The sequence below is a fragment of the Pollachius pollachius genome (assembly GCF_949987615.1).
Source record: "Pollachius pollachius genome assembly, chromosome: 1".
NCBI classification, from domain to species: domain Eukaryota; kingdom Metazoa; phylum Chordata; class Actinopteri; order Gadiformes; family Gadidae; genus Pollachius; species Pollachius pollachius.
Window position 1 is genome coordinate 704939 of NC_136934.1, and position 14155 is coordinate 719093.

Consider the following 14155-nt stretch of genomic DNA (forward strand, 5'->3'; position numbering starts at 1 on the left):
GGGTTGGAGCCCTCCCCCATAGAGCTTATGCCCCCATAGTGCTGTCCCCAGGTACCTGGGTGGACCACCCCCACCCGTTGGAGAATATGTTCCCCTTCTCTGGGTCACATTGTGCTGCTCTCTCTCCCTCTCTCTCTCTCTCTGTCTCTGTCTCTCTCTCTCTCTCTCTCCCCCCCTCTCTCTCTTTCTCCCCCCCCTCTCTCTCTCTCTCTCTCTCTCTCCCTCCCCCCCCGTCTCTCTCTCTCTCTCTCTCTCTCTCTCCCTCCCCCCCCCCCTCTCTCTCTCTCTCTCTCTTTCTCTCTCTCTCTAGCCACACCCTTCAGCGTACACACCTGGGCTCCTCCTTGTCCGTCCTGTTCTGATTCACCTGTCTGGAATGCTGTCCTGAGCGGGATCTCTGAGCCACAGGTTGGGCGCTGGGTTTGTTCTCCACGTCTGGTCCCTGGACTTGTCCTCCAACGCCAGCTGCGGCTGAACGCAGCACCGGGTAAGGTCGTCTAACTTTATACCACCAGGTTTGATACGGAGGCAAATCTCTGCCCTAAACAGGACTGAATTCGTAACAATTTATTTATTTTCAATTCCCCTTTGAAATTCTTGCAACTTGTATTTCAGGTTGAACCATTTCAAAACCACCGTTCAAATATTCACTGTTCACTAATTCAGATAAAAAAAATAAGTTGCAGATAAGTTCAAAATATGATATTCATTATCATAATGATATGCAAATGCATGTGTGTTTTTATCCTGAGTTTTACTGCTTCACTATTTTAATACAATAGCAGGTGGAATAGCTTGTCATCAAACCAGGAAGAGTCACACCCTCATGCTAATATGAGCCAATAAGAAACAGGTTGTGACAGTCGCTGCCTGCTCTGGGTAAAACAAATGGGATGCTGCTGCCCAGTCCTGGATGCTGTTTTAATTTTCAGTAAGATAGCATACAGTAGCCACTTATTGAGTAACGTAGCATACAGTAGCCACTTATTGAGTAACGTAGCATACAGTAGCCACTTATTGAGTAATGTAGCATACAGTAGCCACTTATTGAGTAACGTAGCATACAGTAGCCACTTATTGAGTAACGTAGCATACAGTAGCCACTTATTGAGTAACGTAGCATACAGTAGCCACTTATTGAGTAACGTAGCATACAGTAGCCACTTATTGAGTAACGTAGCATACAGTAGCCACTTATTATTAATGTAGCATACAGTAGCCACTTATTGAGTAACGTAGCATACAGTAGCCACTTATTGAGTAACGTAGCATACAGTAGCCACTTATTGAGTAACGTAGCATACAGTAGCCACTTATTGAGTAACGTAGCATACAGTAGCCACTTATTGAGTAACGTAGCATACAGTATCCACTTATTGAGTAACGTAGCATACAGTAGCCACTTATTGAGTAACGTAGCATACAGTAGCCACTTATTGAGTAACGTAGCATACAGTAGCCACTTATTGAGTAACGTAGCATACAGTAGCCACTTATTGAGTAACGTAGCATACAGTAGCCACTTATTGAGTAACGTAGCATACAGTAGCCACTTATTGAGTAACGTAGCATACAGTAGCCACTTATTGAGTAACGTAGCATACAGTAGCCACTTATTGAGTAAAGTAGCATACGCTAGCCACTTATTATTAATGTAGCATACACTAGCCACAGTATGAAGCAGTCATTAAGGAGAAGGTTGGGTTGTGGCGTGCTCAGGGCGGGTCTGGGGGTCAAACACCCTAACCCCCCCAACCCCCCCAGTGTGAACCCAGGTCAGAGGTCAGAGGCGGAGATGCCGGCCAAGAAGAAGGTGTCTGCGTCGGGCGCGGCGCGCCGGCGGCGCTGGTGGCAGCTGCGGATGCTGTGGAGCATGCTGGGAGTGTTCGAGATCAACCAGGACCACGACTTCTACGACCTGGCCTGCTTCATCAAGACCGGACTACAGACCGCACTGACGGACGCCCCAGACCCCCGCCCCCTGGTGAGGCCCCACCACACAGCAGGGAGGGAGGGGGGAGGGGGAGAGAGGGAGGGGGAGGGGGGAGGGGGAGAGCGGGAGGGGGAGGAGGGAGAGAGGGAGCGAGAGGGGGGAGGGAGGGAGGGGGAGAGAGGGAGGGAGGGGGGGAGGGAGGGGAGAGGTAAGGGAGGGAGGGAGGGCGGGGGAGGGAGGGAGGGGGGGAGTGGGGAGGGGGAGGAGGGAGAGAGGGAGGGAGGGAGGGGAGAGGGTGAGGGGGAGAGAGGGAGGGGGAGGAGGGAGAGAGGGAGGGAGGGAGGGGAGAGGGGGAGAGAGGGAGGGGGAGGGGGAGGGAGGGGGAAGGGGAGAGAGGGAGGGAGGGGGAGAGGGAGGAGGCGAGGGAGGGAGGAGAGAGGGAGGGAGGGAGGGGGAGGTGAGGGAGGGAGGAGAGAGGGAGGGAGGGAGGGGGAGAGAGGGAGGGAGGGAGGAGGAGAGAGGGAGGGAGGGGAGGGGAGAGGGGGAGAGAGGGAGGGGGGAGGGAGGGGGAGAGAGGGAGGGGGAGGGGGAGGGAGGGGGAAGGGGAGAGAGGGAGGGAGGGGGAGAGGGAGGAGGCGAGGGAGGGAGGAGAGAGGGAGGGAGGGAGGGGGAGGTGAGGGAGGGAGGAGAGAGGGAGGGAGGGAGGGGGTGAGAGGGAGGGAGGGAGGAGGAGAGAGGGAGGGAGGGGAGGGGAGAGGGGGAGAGAGGGAGGGGGGAGGGAGGGGGAGGGGGAGAGAGGGAGGGAGGGGGGAGAGAGGGAGGGAGGGAGGGGAGAGGGGGAGAGAGGGGGAGGGGGAGAGGGAGGAGGCGAGGGAGGGAGGAGAGAGGGAGGGAGGGAGGGGGAGGTGAGGGAGGGAGGAGAGAGGGAGGGAGGGAGGGGGAGAGAGGGAGGGAGGGAGGGGGAGGGGGGAGAGAGGGAGGGAGGGGAGAGGGGGAGAGAGGGAGGGGGAGGGGGAGGGAGGGAGGGGGAGGTGAGGGAGGGAGGGGGAGAGGGAGGAGGCGAGGGAGGGAGGGAGGGGGAGGTGAGGGAGGGAGGGGGAGAGGGAGGAGGCGAGGGAGGGAGGAGAGAGGGCGGGAGGGAGGGGGAGGTGAGGGAGGGAGGAGAGAGGGAGGGAGGGAGGGGGAGAGAGGGAGGGAGGGAGGGGGAGAGAGGGAGGGAGGGGAGGGGAGAGGGGGAGAGAGGGAGGGGGAGGGGGGAGGGAGGGGGAGGGGGAGAGAGGGAGGGAGGGGGAGAGGGAGGAGGCGAGGGAGGGAGGGGAGAGGGGGAGAGAGGGAGGGGGAGGGAGGGGGAGAGAGGGGGAGGGAGGAGAGAGGGAGGGAGGGAGGGAGGGGGAGAGAGGGAGGGAGGGAGGGGGAGAGAGGGGGAGGGGGGGGGGAGAGACTCACCAGAGCGTCCAATTAGTGTAATAACAATGTAAATGATGACCAACCAAGTTAGTATTTAAGGTTATTATTGTTTTATCATTTGGATGAATTAATTATGATTGGTGGTGGTGCAACATGTGACTCAGACTCCACCCCCCCCCCCCCCCCCCCCCCCCCAGGAACAACTGACAGCTGATTGTTTCAAAAAACAGGAAACTCAGGTCCATGAGGTAAGTGACTTTACCTTCACAGGAATAAACATTAAGTTAATGAACTTAACCTGACAGTTTAGGAACATTAAGTTAATGAACTTAACCTGACAGTTTAGGAACATTAAGTTAATGAACTTAACCTGACAGTTTAGGAACATTAAGTTAATGAACTTAACCTGACAGTTTAGGAACATTAAGTTAAGGAACTTAACCTGACAGTTTATAAACATTAAGTTAATGACTTAACCTAAATCATGTCATGTTCTAAAAACAGGGATAGAGTTAGGTTTACTAGAACATGTCATGTTCTGTTATTAGAACATGTCATGTTCTAATAACAGGGATAGGGTTAGGGTTATTAGAACATGTCATGTTCTGTTATTATAACATGTCATGTTCTAATAACAGGGGTAGGGTTAGGGTATTAGTGTAGCTCTCCTGGAGAGCTTCAGACTGGACCTTGTCTCCAGGGCTTCCAGATGCAGACCTTCTCGGGCCCGGTGTTCAGCTCCTTGAGGAGGTCACTGGGTCTGAGCGAGGAGGAGTATCGCTCCTCCCTCAGCTCCGACGACTTCTACCTGCAGTTCATCAGCAACTCCAAGAGCAAGGCCGACTTCTTCATCACGTAGGTAGACCTCCCCTCTTGACCCTACAGGGACAGGAACCGGTTCTTCATCACGTAGGTAGGCCTCCCCTCTGGACCCTACAGATCAGGAACCGGTTCTTCATCACATAGGTAGACCTCCCCTCTGGACCCTACAGGGACAGGAACCGGTTCTTCATCACGTAGGTAGACCTCCCCTCTGGACCCTACAGGGACAGGAACCGGTTCTTCATCACGTAGGTAGACCTCCCCTCTGGACCCTACAGGGACAGGAACCGGTTCTTCATCACGTAGGTAGACCTCCCCTCTGGACCCTACAGGGACAGGAACCGGTTCTTCATCACGTAGGTAGACCTCCCCTCTGGACCCTACAGGGACAGGAACCGGTTCTTCATCACGTAGGTAGACCTCCCCTCTGGACCCTACAGGGACAGGAACCGGTTCTTCATCACGTAGGTAGACCTCCCCTCTGGACCCTACAGATCAGGAACCGGTTCTTCATCACGTAGGTAGACCTCCCCTCTGGACCCTACAGGGACAGGAACCGGTTCTTCATCACGTAGGTAGACCTCCCCTCTGGACCCTACAGATCAGGAACCGGTTCTTCATCACGTAGGTAGACCTCCCCTCTGGACCCTACAGGGACGGTTCTGAAGAGCGCACTCAAACACGCGTGACAGCCCATCTCCTCTGAGAACGTCTGGGGGTCTTCAGCTCTTCGGAAGGAGAGCGCACTGTCAGGTCAACCGTGGCTCTTCCCCGTTCTGCTGGGCGGTCAGAGGTCTACCAGATGCTTCAGCTGGGCGGTCAGAGGTCTACCAGATGCTTCAGCTGGGCGGTCAGAGGCTCCTGCTATCGTCGTTTCATCGTGGTTTGGTTTGACTGTGAGTCGCTCTGGATGAGAGCGCCTGTGAACGTCAATGTTAGGAGAACATGTGAACCAGACGGTCAACACTTCTCTAAACACGGCTCTCTCAGGAGCTGGCCCAAAGGTTAGCTGCCTTGCTCACTGACACCTGAGCTCTACACCGGGAGTAGAACCAGCCACCGTGAGGTCCTCAAGCCTGGTGTCTCTCTCCCTGCAGACACGACAAGAGGTTCTTCCTGAAGACCCAGAGCCATCGAGAAGTGAAGTTCCTCCTGTCCAACCTGCCGCTGTACGTGGACCACCTCAACAGATACCCCCACTCCCTACTGGTCCGCTTCCTGGGTACGCTTATATCCTCTGTGTCCTCTGTGTCTGCTATCTCTCTATATCTCCTATATCCTCTGTGTCTTCTAAATGTTCTCTGTCCTCTATATCATCTATATCCTCTGTATCCACTGTGTCTTCTGTATCCACTGTGTCCCCTATCCTCTATATCCCCTATATCTTCTGTGTCTACTATATCCGCTATATCTACTAAATCTACTATATCTCCTGTATCTACTATATCTTCTGTGTCTACTATATCCTCTATATCTACTATATCTGCTAAATCTTCTGTATCTACTATATCTTCTGTGTCTACTATATCTTCTCTGTCCTCTATATTATATATCTACTATATCTTCTATATCTACTATATCCCCTATATCTTCTGTATCTACTATATCCTCTATATCCTCTATATCTCTATATCTACTATATCCTCTGTATCTACTATATCCTCTATATCTTCTATCCTTTACGTTGTGAACCTCTCTCCCCTCAGGTGTCCATAAGATCAACGTCCCCAACCACACCAAGGTAACCAAGGTAACCAAGGTAACCAGGGTAACCAGGGTAACCAGGGTAACCAAGGTAATCACGGTAACCAGGGTAACCAAGGTAACCACGGTAACCAGGGTAACCACTGCTCCCCTCAGCATGTCTGTACACTGGCTTCTATTCTCTCCTGGTATTCTACTACAAACTACGGTTTTCTACTGTATTATACTGTATACTTCTGTATTGTAATGTATACTACTGGAAACAGCTGCATTGTTCTGTATTTTATTATATACTACTATGTACTACTGCAGTGTATTGTAGTCTACTGTATATGACTATATACTACTGTATTATACTGTATTATACTGTATATAACTATATACTACTACACTCTACATTTTGGAACGTATATAACTTTATACATCACCGTATTCTACTGTGTACTACCCCCCCCCTGTCTCTCCAGAAGTACTTCATCATCATGCAGAGTGTGTTCTTCCCTGATGACAGGATCAGCAGCAGGTAGGGGTTAGACAGTACAGAGACAGGTCATTAAGGAGCAGGTAGGGGTTAGACAGTACAGAGACAGGTAATTTAGGAGCAGGTAGGGGTTAGACAGTACAGAGACAGGTCATTTAGGAGCAGGTAGGGGTTATACAGTACAGAGACAGGTCATTAAGGAGCAGGTAGGGGTTAGACAGTACAGAGACAGGTCATTAAGGAGCAGGTAGGGGTTAGACAGTACAGAGACAGGTCATTAAGGAGCAGGTAGGGGTTAGACAGTACAGAGACAGGTCACTAAGGAGCAGGTAGGGGTTAGACAGTACAGAGACAGGTCATTAAGGAGCAGGTAGGGGTTAGACAGTACAGAGACAGGTCATTAAGGAGCAGGTAGGGGTCAGACAGTACAGAGACAGGTCATTAAGGAGCAGGTAGGGGTTAGACAGTACAGAGACAGGTCGTTAAGGAGCAGGTAGGGGTTAGACAGTACAGAGACAGGTCATTAAGGAGCAGGTAGGGGTCAGACAGTACAGAGACAGGTCGTTAAGGAGCAGGTAGGGGTTAGACAGTACAGAGACAGGTCATTAAGGAGCAGGTAGGGGTTATACAGTACAGAGACAGGTCATTAAGGAGCAGGTAGGGGTTATACAGTACAGAGACAGGTCATTAAGGAGCAGGTAGGGGTTAGACAGTACAGAGACAGGTCATTAAGGAGCAGGTAGGGGTTAGACAGTACAGAGACAGGTCATTAAGGAGCAGGTAGGGGTTAGACAGTACAGAGACAGGTCGTTAAGGAGCAGGTAGGGGTTAGACAGTACAGAGACAGGTCATTAAGGAGCAGGTAGGGGTCAGACAGTACAGAGACAGGTCGTTAAGGAGCAGGTAGGGGTTAGACAGTACAGAGACAGGTCATTAAGGAGCAGGTAGGGGTTATACAGTACAGAGACAGGTCATTAAGGAGCAGGTAGGGGTTATACAGTACAGAGACAGGTCATTAAGGAGCAGGTAGGGGTTAGACAGTACAGAGACAGGTCATTAAGGAGCAGGTAGGGGTTAGACAGTACAGAGACAGGTCATTAAGGAGCAGGTAGGGGTTAGACAGTACAGAGACAGGTCATTAAGGAGCAGGTAGGGGTTAGACAGTACAGAGACAGGTCATTAAGGAGCAGGTAGGGGTTAGACAGTACAGAGACAGGTAATTTAGGAGCAGGTAGGGGTTAGACAGTACAGAGACAGGTAATTTAGGAGCAGGTAGGGGTTAGACAGTACAGAGACAGGTCATTAAGGAGCAGGTAGGGGTTAGACAGTACAGAGACAGGTCATTAAGGAGCAGGTAGGGGTTAGACAGTACAGAGACAGGTCATTAAGGAGCAGGTAGGGGTTAGACAGTACAGAGACAGGTCACTAAGGAGCAGGTAGGGGTTAGACAGTACAGAGACAGGTCATTAAGGAGCAGGTAGGGGTTAGACAGTACAGAGACAGGTCATTAAGGAGCAGGTAGGGGTCAGACAGTACAGAGACAGGTCATTAAGGAGCAGGTAGGGGTTAGACAGTACAGAGACAGGTCATTAAGGAGCAGGTAGGGGTTATACAGTACAGAGACAGGTCATTAAGGAGCAGGTAGGGGTTAGACAGTACAGAGACAGGTCATTAAGGAGCAGGTAGGGGTTAGACAGTACAGAGACAGGTCATTAAGGAGCAGGTAGGGGTTAGACAGTACAGAGACAGGTCGTTAAGGAGCAGGTAGGGGTTAGACAGTACAGAGACAGGTCGTTAAGGAGCAGGTAGGGGTTAGACAGTACAGAGACAGGTCGTTAAGGAGCAGGTAGGGGTCAGACAGTACAGAGACAGGTCGTTAAGGAGCAGGTAGGGGTCAGACAGTACAGAGACAGGTCATTAAGGAGCAGGTAGGGGTTATACAGTACAGAGACAGGTCATTAAGGAGCAGGTAGGGGTTATACAGTACAGAGACAGGTCATTAAGGAGCAGGTAGGGGTTAGACAGTACAGAGACAGGTCATTAAGGAGCAGGTAGGGGTTAGACAGTACAGAGACAGGTCATTAAGGAGCAGGTAGGGGTTAGACAGTACAGAGACAGGTCATTAAGGAGCAGGTAGGGGTTAGACAGTACAGAGACAGGTCATTAAGGAGCAGGTAGGGGTTAGACAGTACAGAGACAGGTCATTAAGGAGCAGGTAGGGGTTAGACAGTACAGAGACAGGTCATTAAGGAGCAGGTAGGGGTTAGACAGTACAGAGACAGGTCATTAAGGAGCAGGTAGGGGTTAGACAGTACAGAGACAGGTCACTAAGGAGCAGGTAGGGGTTAGACAGTACAGAGACAGGTCATTAAGGAGCAGGTAGGGGTTAGACAGTACAGAGACAGGTCACTAAGGAGCAGGTAGCGGTATATAACCTGTATCTGACCATCCAGGTATGACATTAAGGGCTGTGAGCTGGGCCGCTGGACGGCGCCGGCGCCACAGGGCAGCCCGGTCATCAGCGTGCTGAAGGACAACAACTTCCAGGGACAGATCATACTGGGTACACTTTACTACCAAACTCTACTGTACCGTACTCTACTGTAGCATACTCTACTGTACTCTACTGTACTCTACTGTACCGTACTCTACCATACTCTACTGTACCATACTCTACTGTACCGTACTCTACCATCCTCTACTGTACCGCACTCTACCATACTCTACTGTAGCATACTCTACTGTACTCTACTGTACTCTACTGTACCATACTCTACTGTACCATACTCTACTGTACCGTACTCTACCATCCTCTACTGTACCGTACTCTACCATACTCTACTGTAGCATACTCTACTGTACTCTACTGTACCGTACTCTACCATACTCTACTGTACCGTACTCTACTGTACCGTGCTGTACTCTACTGTACCATACTCTACTGTACTCTACTGTACCGTACTCTACTGTACCGTACCGTGCTCTACTCTACTGTACTCTACTGTACCGTACTCTACTGTACTCTACTGTACTCTACTGTACCGTACTCTACTGTACTCTACTGTACTCTACTGTACCGTACCGTGCTTTACTGTACCGTACTCTACCGTACTCTACTGTACCATACTCTACTGTACTGTACTCTACTGTACCGTACTCTACTGTACTCTACTGTACCGTACCGTGCTCTACTCTACTGTACTCTACTGTACCGTACTCTACTGTACTGTACTCTACTGTACCGTACGTGCGCTACTGTACCGTACTCTACTGTACCGTACCCTACTGTACCGTACTCTACTGTACTGTACTCTACTGTACTGTACCGTACCGTGCTCTACTGTACTGTACTGTACCATACCGTACTCTACTGTACCGCACTCTACTGTACTGTACCGTACTGTGCTCTACTGTACCGTACTCTACTGTACTCTACTGTACCGTACTCTACTGTACCGTGCTCTACTGTACCGTACCGTGCTCTACTGTACCGTACTGTACTGTACCGTGCTCTACTGTACCGTGCTCTACTGTACCGCACTCTACTGTACCGTACTCTACTGTACCGTGCTCTACTGTACCGTACTCTACTGTACTGAACTGTACCGTGCTCTACTGTACCGTGCTCTACTGTACCGTACCCTACTGTACCGTACTCTACTGTACCGTACTCTACTGTACCGTGCTCTGTGCAGGGCCGGAGCGGTCGTGGTTCGAGGAGCAGGTGGAGCTGGACAGTGCGTTCCTGCGGAGCCTCAACGTGTTGGACTACAGCCTCCTGATTGGCCAGCAGGCTCTGCACCGTGACGAGCTGGACCAGAGGCACTCGCTGGCCACGCTCGTCAACCGGACCACAAAGTAGGAGTTGTGTGTTTGTCTGTGAGTGTGTGTTTGTGTGTGTTTTTGATGTTCATGTGTGTGTGTGTTACTGTGTGTGTTTGTCTGTGTGTGTGTTTATGATGTTCATGTGTGTGTGTGTGTGTGTGTGTGCGTCTCTGTCTCCCCCCCCCCCACGAGCCTCTCACTGATCATGTGACCGCAGGTCTCTGGATCTGGACGAGGGCTGCCCCAGCCGGCCTCTACTGGAGAGGCAGCGCTCCCTGGAGGAGGAGCAGGACTTGGGGGTCCCCAGCGGCGGGGGGGTCCCCCTGGGGACCCTGCCCAGCGGGGGGGCCGAGGGGGAGTTCCACGCCCGCCACCGCCGGCTGCTGCCGGACTTCCAGAACGCGGTGCACGTGTTGGACGGGCCGCAGCGGCGCTACTTCGTGGGCATCATTGACGTGTTCACGCAGTACGGCTGGAGGAAGAGGCTGGAGCACTGGTACAAGGCGCTGCGCTTCCCCGGGCGTAGCTTCAGCACCGTCAGCCCCCACGCCTACTCCCTGAGGCTCTGCCACTGGGTCCGCAGCCGCACCCAGTGACCCCCGGTCACCCAGTGACCCCACTCCTGAATATTATTTATATATATCAAAGTATGTATATAAGTAAATATATTTTTGACTGCTTAATAATACGCTGCATAATCTAACATCATGTTATCATTACGTCTATGAAAGTGACATTAGAAGAGGAGTTTGTTTTGTAATCTGATGTTATATGTCTGTTCTTATATTGTATCTTATCTTATATGTTGTTCCGGGTGTTGTTTAACAATAAATGTTGTTTTAGTATTCTTGAAGCCAAACTAGTCATCTTGTCGACTGTTAGTAGTTCATAAAAAATAAGAAAAAAGATAATCTTGAATTTATTAAATGAATAACTACAGTAATATAATCATATCAAAAAGCTGTCATTTAAAATCCACGGCCATAAAACATATCATTGCTCTGAACAAAAAAGTAATACTTTACAATTATTTGTATTATTTATTAATTCTTTTTTTTTCCTGACTAAATGTTAAAACTTGGTTCCTTGTGCTTCCTTTTCTTTATGCATGTAAAGTTCCAAATAAGGGCAGTGGGTGGCGGCAATAAAACAACAATGTGCTCCCACTGCAGTAATTCAGAGGAATAGCTAGCGGTCCGCGGTGTAGCCTGGCGGATCACCGTCAGACTGCAGCCTGACCGCGGCGCCCCCTGGAGGCTCACCGTCAGATTGCAGCCTGACCGCGGCACCCTAGAGGCTCACCCGCAGACTGCAGTCCGCGGCGCAACCTGGAGGCTCACCCTCAAACTGCAGTCTGCAGCAGCAACAGACGCAGCAGAAACAAACTTCCAGTCGCAGCATGGATTTCAACATGAAGAAACTGGCTTCTGGCGCCGGGGTGTTCTTCACACGGGCGGTACAGGTAGGAATAAGGACTTCATATGTTTCGGATAGACAAATTAAGTCTTTGGCGAATGCTATAAAACGAAAACCTTCCCTTGAGCATTAGCAGGAAGCTAATCACGATCTGTCTCGGATCTGAAACACATCTGGATCATATTAATATATTATGGGATGTTAGACTGCGCTATCCTTGCTTACTGTACACCACAACAAGTCGTTTAATAAAAAAGGAGCATCTTTATAATGTCTAAGGAGTCAATAGTTGATGTTCTGACTGCAGTAGTTCTCAGTCCCATGGTTGTAGTTTTTGTAGAACTAGATAATTAGACCCAGGTAGAGTTTGGGGTCTGGTGTGTTCTCTGACGGTACTGCGCCCTTATTTTATGGTCCAACTGTCCAGTTCACGGAGGAGCGGCTCGGTCAGGCCGAGCGGACCGAGCCGGACGCGGACCTCGAGCGGCTGGCGGGCCGCGCCGACGTCACCCGGCTCTGGACCGAGAGGATCTGCCGGCAGACCGAAATCCTGCTGCGGCCCAACCCCGGTACGGAGCCTTCTTCCCCTCGGTCATTGGACTAATAACACATTACAGCACGAAGCAACCTTATCCACCTTATTGTGGAACATGGGTGGCATGTGGTTCAGGAGGTAGAGCGGGTTGACTGGTAACCGGAAGGTTGCAAGTTCGATCCCCGGCTCCTCCAGTGCTGAATGTTGACTCGTTCGCGAACGAATCAGTTCGAATGAACGAATCGTTTAGACGAACGAACTGAATTGGTTCCTCTCTCTCGTTCGTCTCGTTCGCCTCGTTCGTTCTCAGACTCGACTCCTCCCAGTTCGTTCACTCACTGTGTGAGTGTTGAGGAGGGACCAACTAAGAGACGTCACGACTCACGAGAGCCAGCCAATCGTATGCGGTTCTAGGACTGAGTCTAGGACACGCTCGTTGAATTTTAGTCAATCAGAGACAGAAATCAACCGGTTTAATGGGGGAAAAACAAATGGGCTTAGTGAGCGAGTTATCTATTATTCACATTGGCCATCTGTTGCATGGACGTATTTAAAGGATGCATTGTACATATTTATAATTCGAAATTCGTCCCAGCCTTTATACCACATTTTTCACAACCTACCAGCTCTCGTTGTGAAGACTAGTCACCGCGCAATTCGTTTCAATGGAAATCGCGACAGTATACTTTCAACATGAAGTGTACATATTTATCATTTGAAATTCGTCCCAGAATTTATACCAGAAACTCTAGAGTCCATAGTGTAGCGACCCTGGGACATTTAAAGAGTTTGTGTGTTATGTGTTGCATTGTATTTCGTTGTTCGTTATTCCAGTTGTTCTCTGTGCATGCATTGGATGTTCTTCTTGTCAATCAGTGTGGGGGGCGAATCATCAGGTCAGCTGGGGGAGGGCCTTGGGAGAACAGGAGGGTGGGGGCTTGCACGTTGAAGGGACCGGGTTGGGGGGTTGCCCGGGTAACCGGTTGTTGTTAGTGTGGCTTTTTGCCGTTGGTTACGTGTTTTCAGTGACCTGGTTTGTTACATTAAAGTTCCTTCAAGTACTCACGACTGGACATCGTTATGTCACCGTCGAGGTCATTACAATAGCGTATAACTGCGTTGTCTGATGACAGTTTAATGCATTTTTCACAATTAACCAGCTCTCGTTTTGAAGGCAGTGTTAATTTTGGCAGCTAGATTTAGTCTTTGGCTGCACAGGGTTCTGTTTATGGGAGCCTAAAACACCCGGACGCCCACCATCATTGCTAAATCAAGTCTATTATTTTGCTGATATGTTAAACATCCAATAATCAACTACACCCCCCATCCCGCTGCGTTTGGTTAAAGTTGTAATGTTGACGTATGAGAATGAGAACGAGGGAGGCGTTGAGTCTGAGCCGTTCATTCCATGATTCGATTCACCGCTACCGGAAACTTGACTGAACGAACGAACGAACGATTCGCGAACGACTCGTCATGGCGAACTGAATGACGCGAACTGATTCGCGGAAACGAATCACTAAATCCAACCCTAGTGCTGAGGTTTTCCTGAGCAAGTGACCTCCCCCTGACTGCTTCCGATGAGCTGGCTGTTGCCCGGGTGAATGTGAGGCCTTATTGTAAAGCACTGAGTGGCCACTGGTTAGAAAAGCGCTGTAAAAATGCAATCAATTTACCATTTACCATAATAACACATGGAACATAACATACGGTGAAGGATAATAACACCGTCAGTCCAACACCGACTGCCCCTAAAGAGAGAGGGATCTGGAAACTAAACATTCTGTCTGCTCCCTGAACCCTTCATGAAAGAGGCTCCCTGATTGGCCTAAACTAGGAGCCGGGGGCGGTCCTCAGATTGACTGGCAGCACATTCCTCCATTAATGGCTGACCTTCTCTATCCAAACACACTCACAGAAAGGTCCCAAAAATACAAACAGCTCTTAAAGGGGTAGTTCGGAATTTTGGACACAGGGCCTGATTCCCAAGTTAGCCTTGGTGTTCTTTATCATTGGCGACGGTTTTCAACAC

At 50.4% G+C, this 14155-nt stretch overlaps 2 protein-coding genes across 5 annotated transcripts in view; both read left to right on the plus strand.

The window, feature by feature from the left end:
• The first annotated feature begins 373 nt into the window (after window positions 1–373).
• On the plus strand, window positions 374–11167 carry LOC307087836 (phosphatidylinositol 4-phosphate 5-kinase-like protein 1). 3 transcript variants are annotated; one of them, XM_079753495.1, is made up of 10 exons: window positions 374–487; window positions 1765–1984; window positions 3538–3588; window positions 4041–4195; window positions 5260–5384; window positions 5869–5921; window positions 6334–6389; window positions 8801–8910; window positions 10043–10205; window positions 10390–11167. In XM_079753495.1, the coding sequence occupies exons 2-10, from the start codon at window positions 1796–1798 to the stop codon at window positions 10766–10768; spliced, it is 1281 nt and encodes a 426-aa protein (XP_079609621.1). In that variant the 5' UTR covers window positions 374–487; window positions 1765–1795; the 3' UTR covers window positions 10769–11167. The 3 variants fall into 3 exon arrangements, with proteins under 3 accessions (XP_079609621.1, XP_079609622.1, XP_079609623.1); XM_079753496.1 differs by having other exon boundaries at window positions 5869–5912; XM_079753497.1 differs by having other exon boundaries at window positions 5869–5903.
• A 333-nt stretch (window positions 11168–11500) lies between these two features.
• Window positions 11501–14155, plus strand: part of LOC307083779 (endophilin-B2-like) — a 31750-nt gene continuing 29095 nt past the window's right edge. For both annotated transcript variants that reach the window (XM_079747736.1, XM_079747737.1), the window contains exons 1-2: window positions 11501–11634; window positions 12016–12157. In XM_079747736.1, the coding sequence (XP_079603862.1) occupies window positions 11572–11634; window positions 12016–12157 (205 nt within the window). In that variant the 5' untranslated portion in view covers window positions 11501–11571. The remainder of the gene's footprint in view (window positions 11635–12015; window positions 12158–14155) is intronic.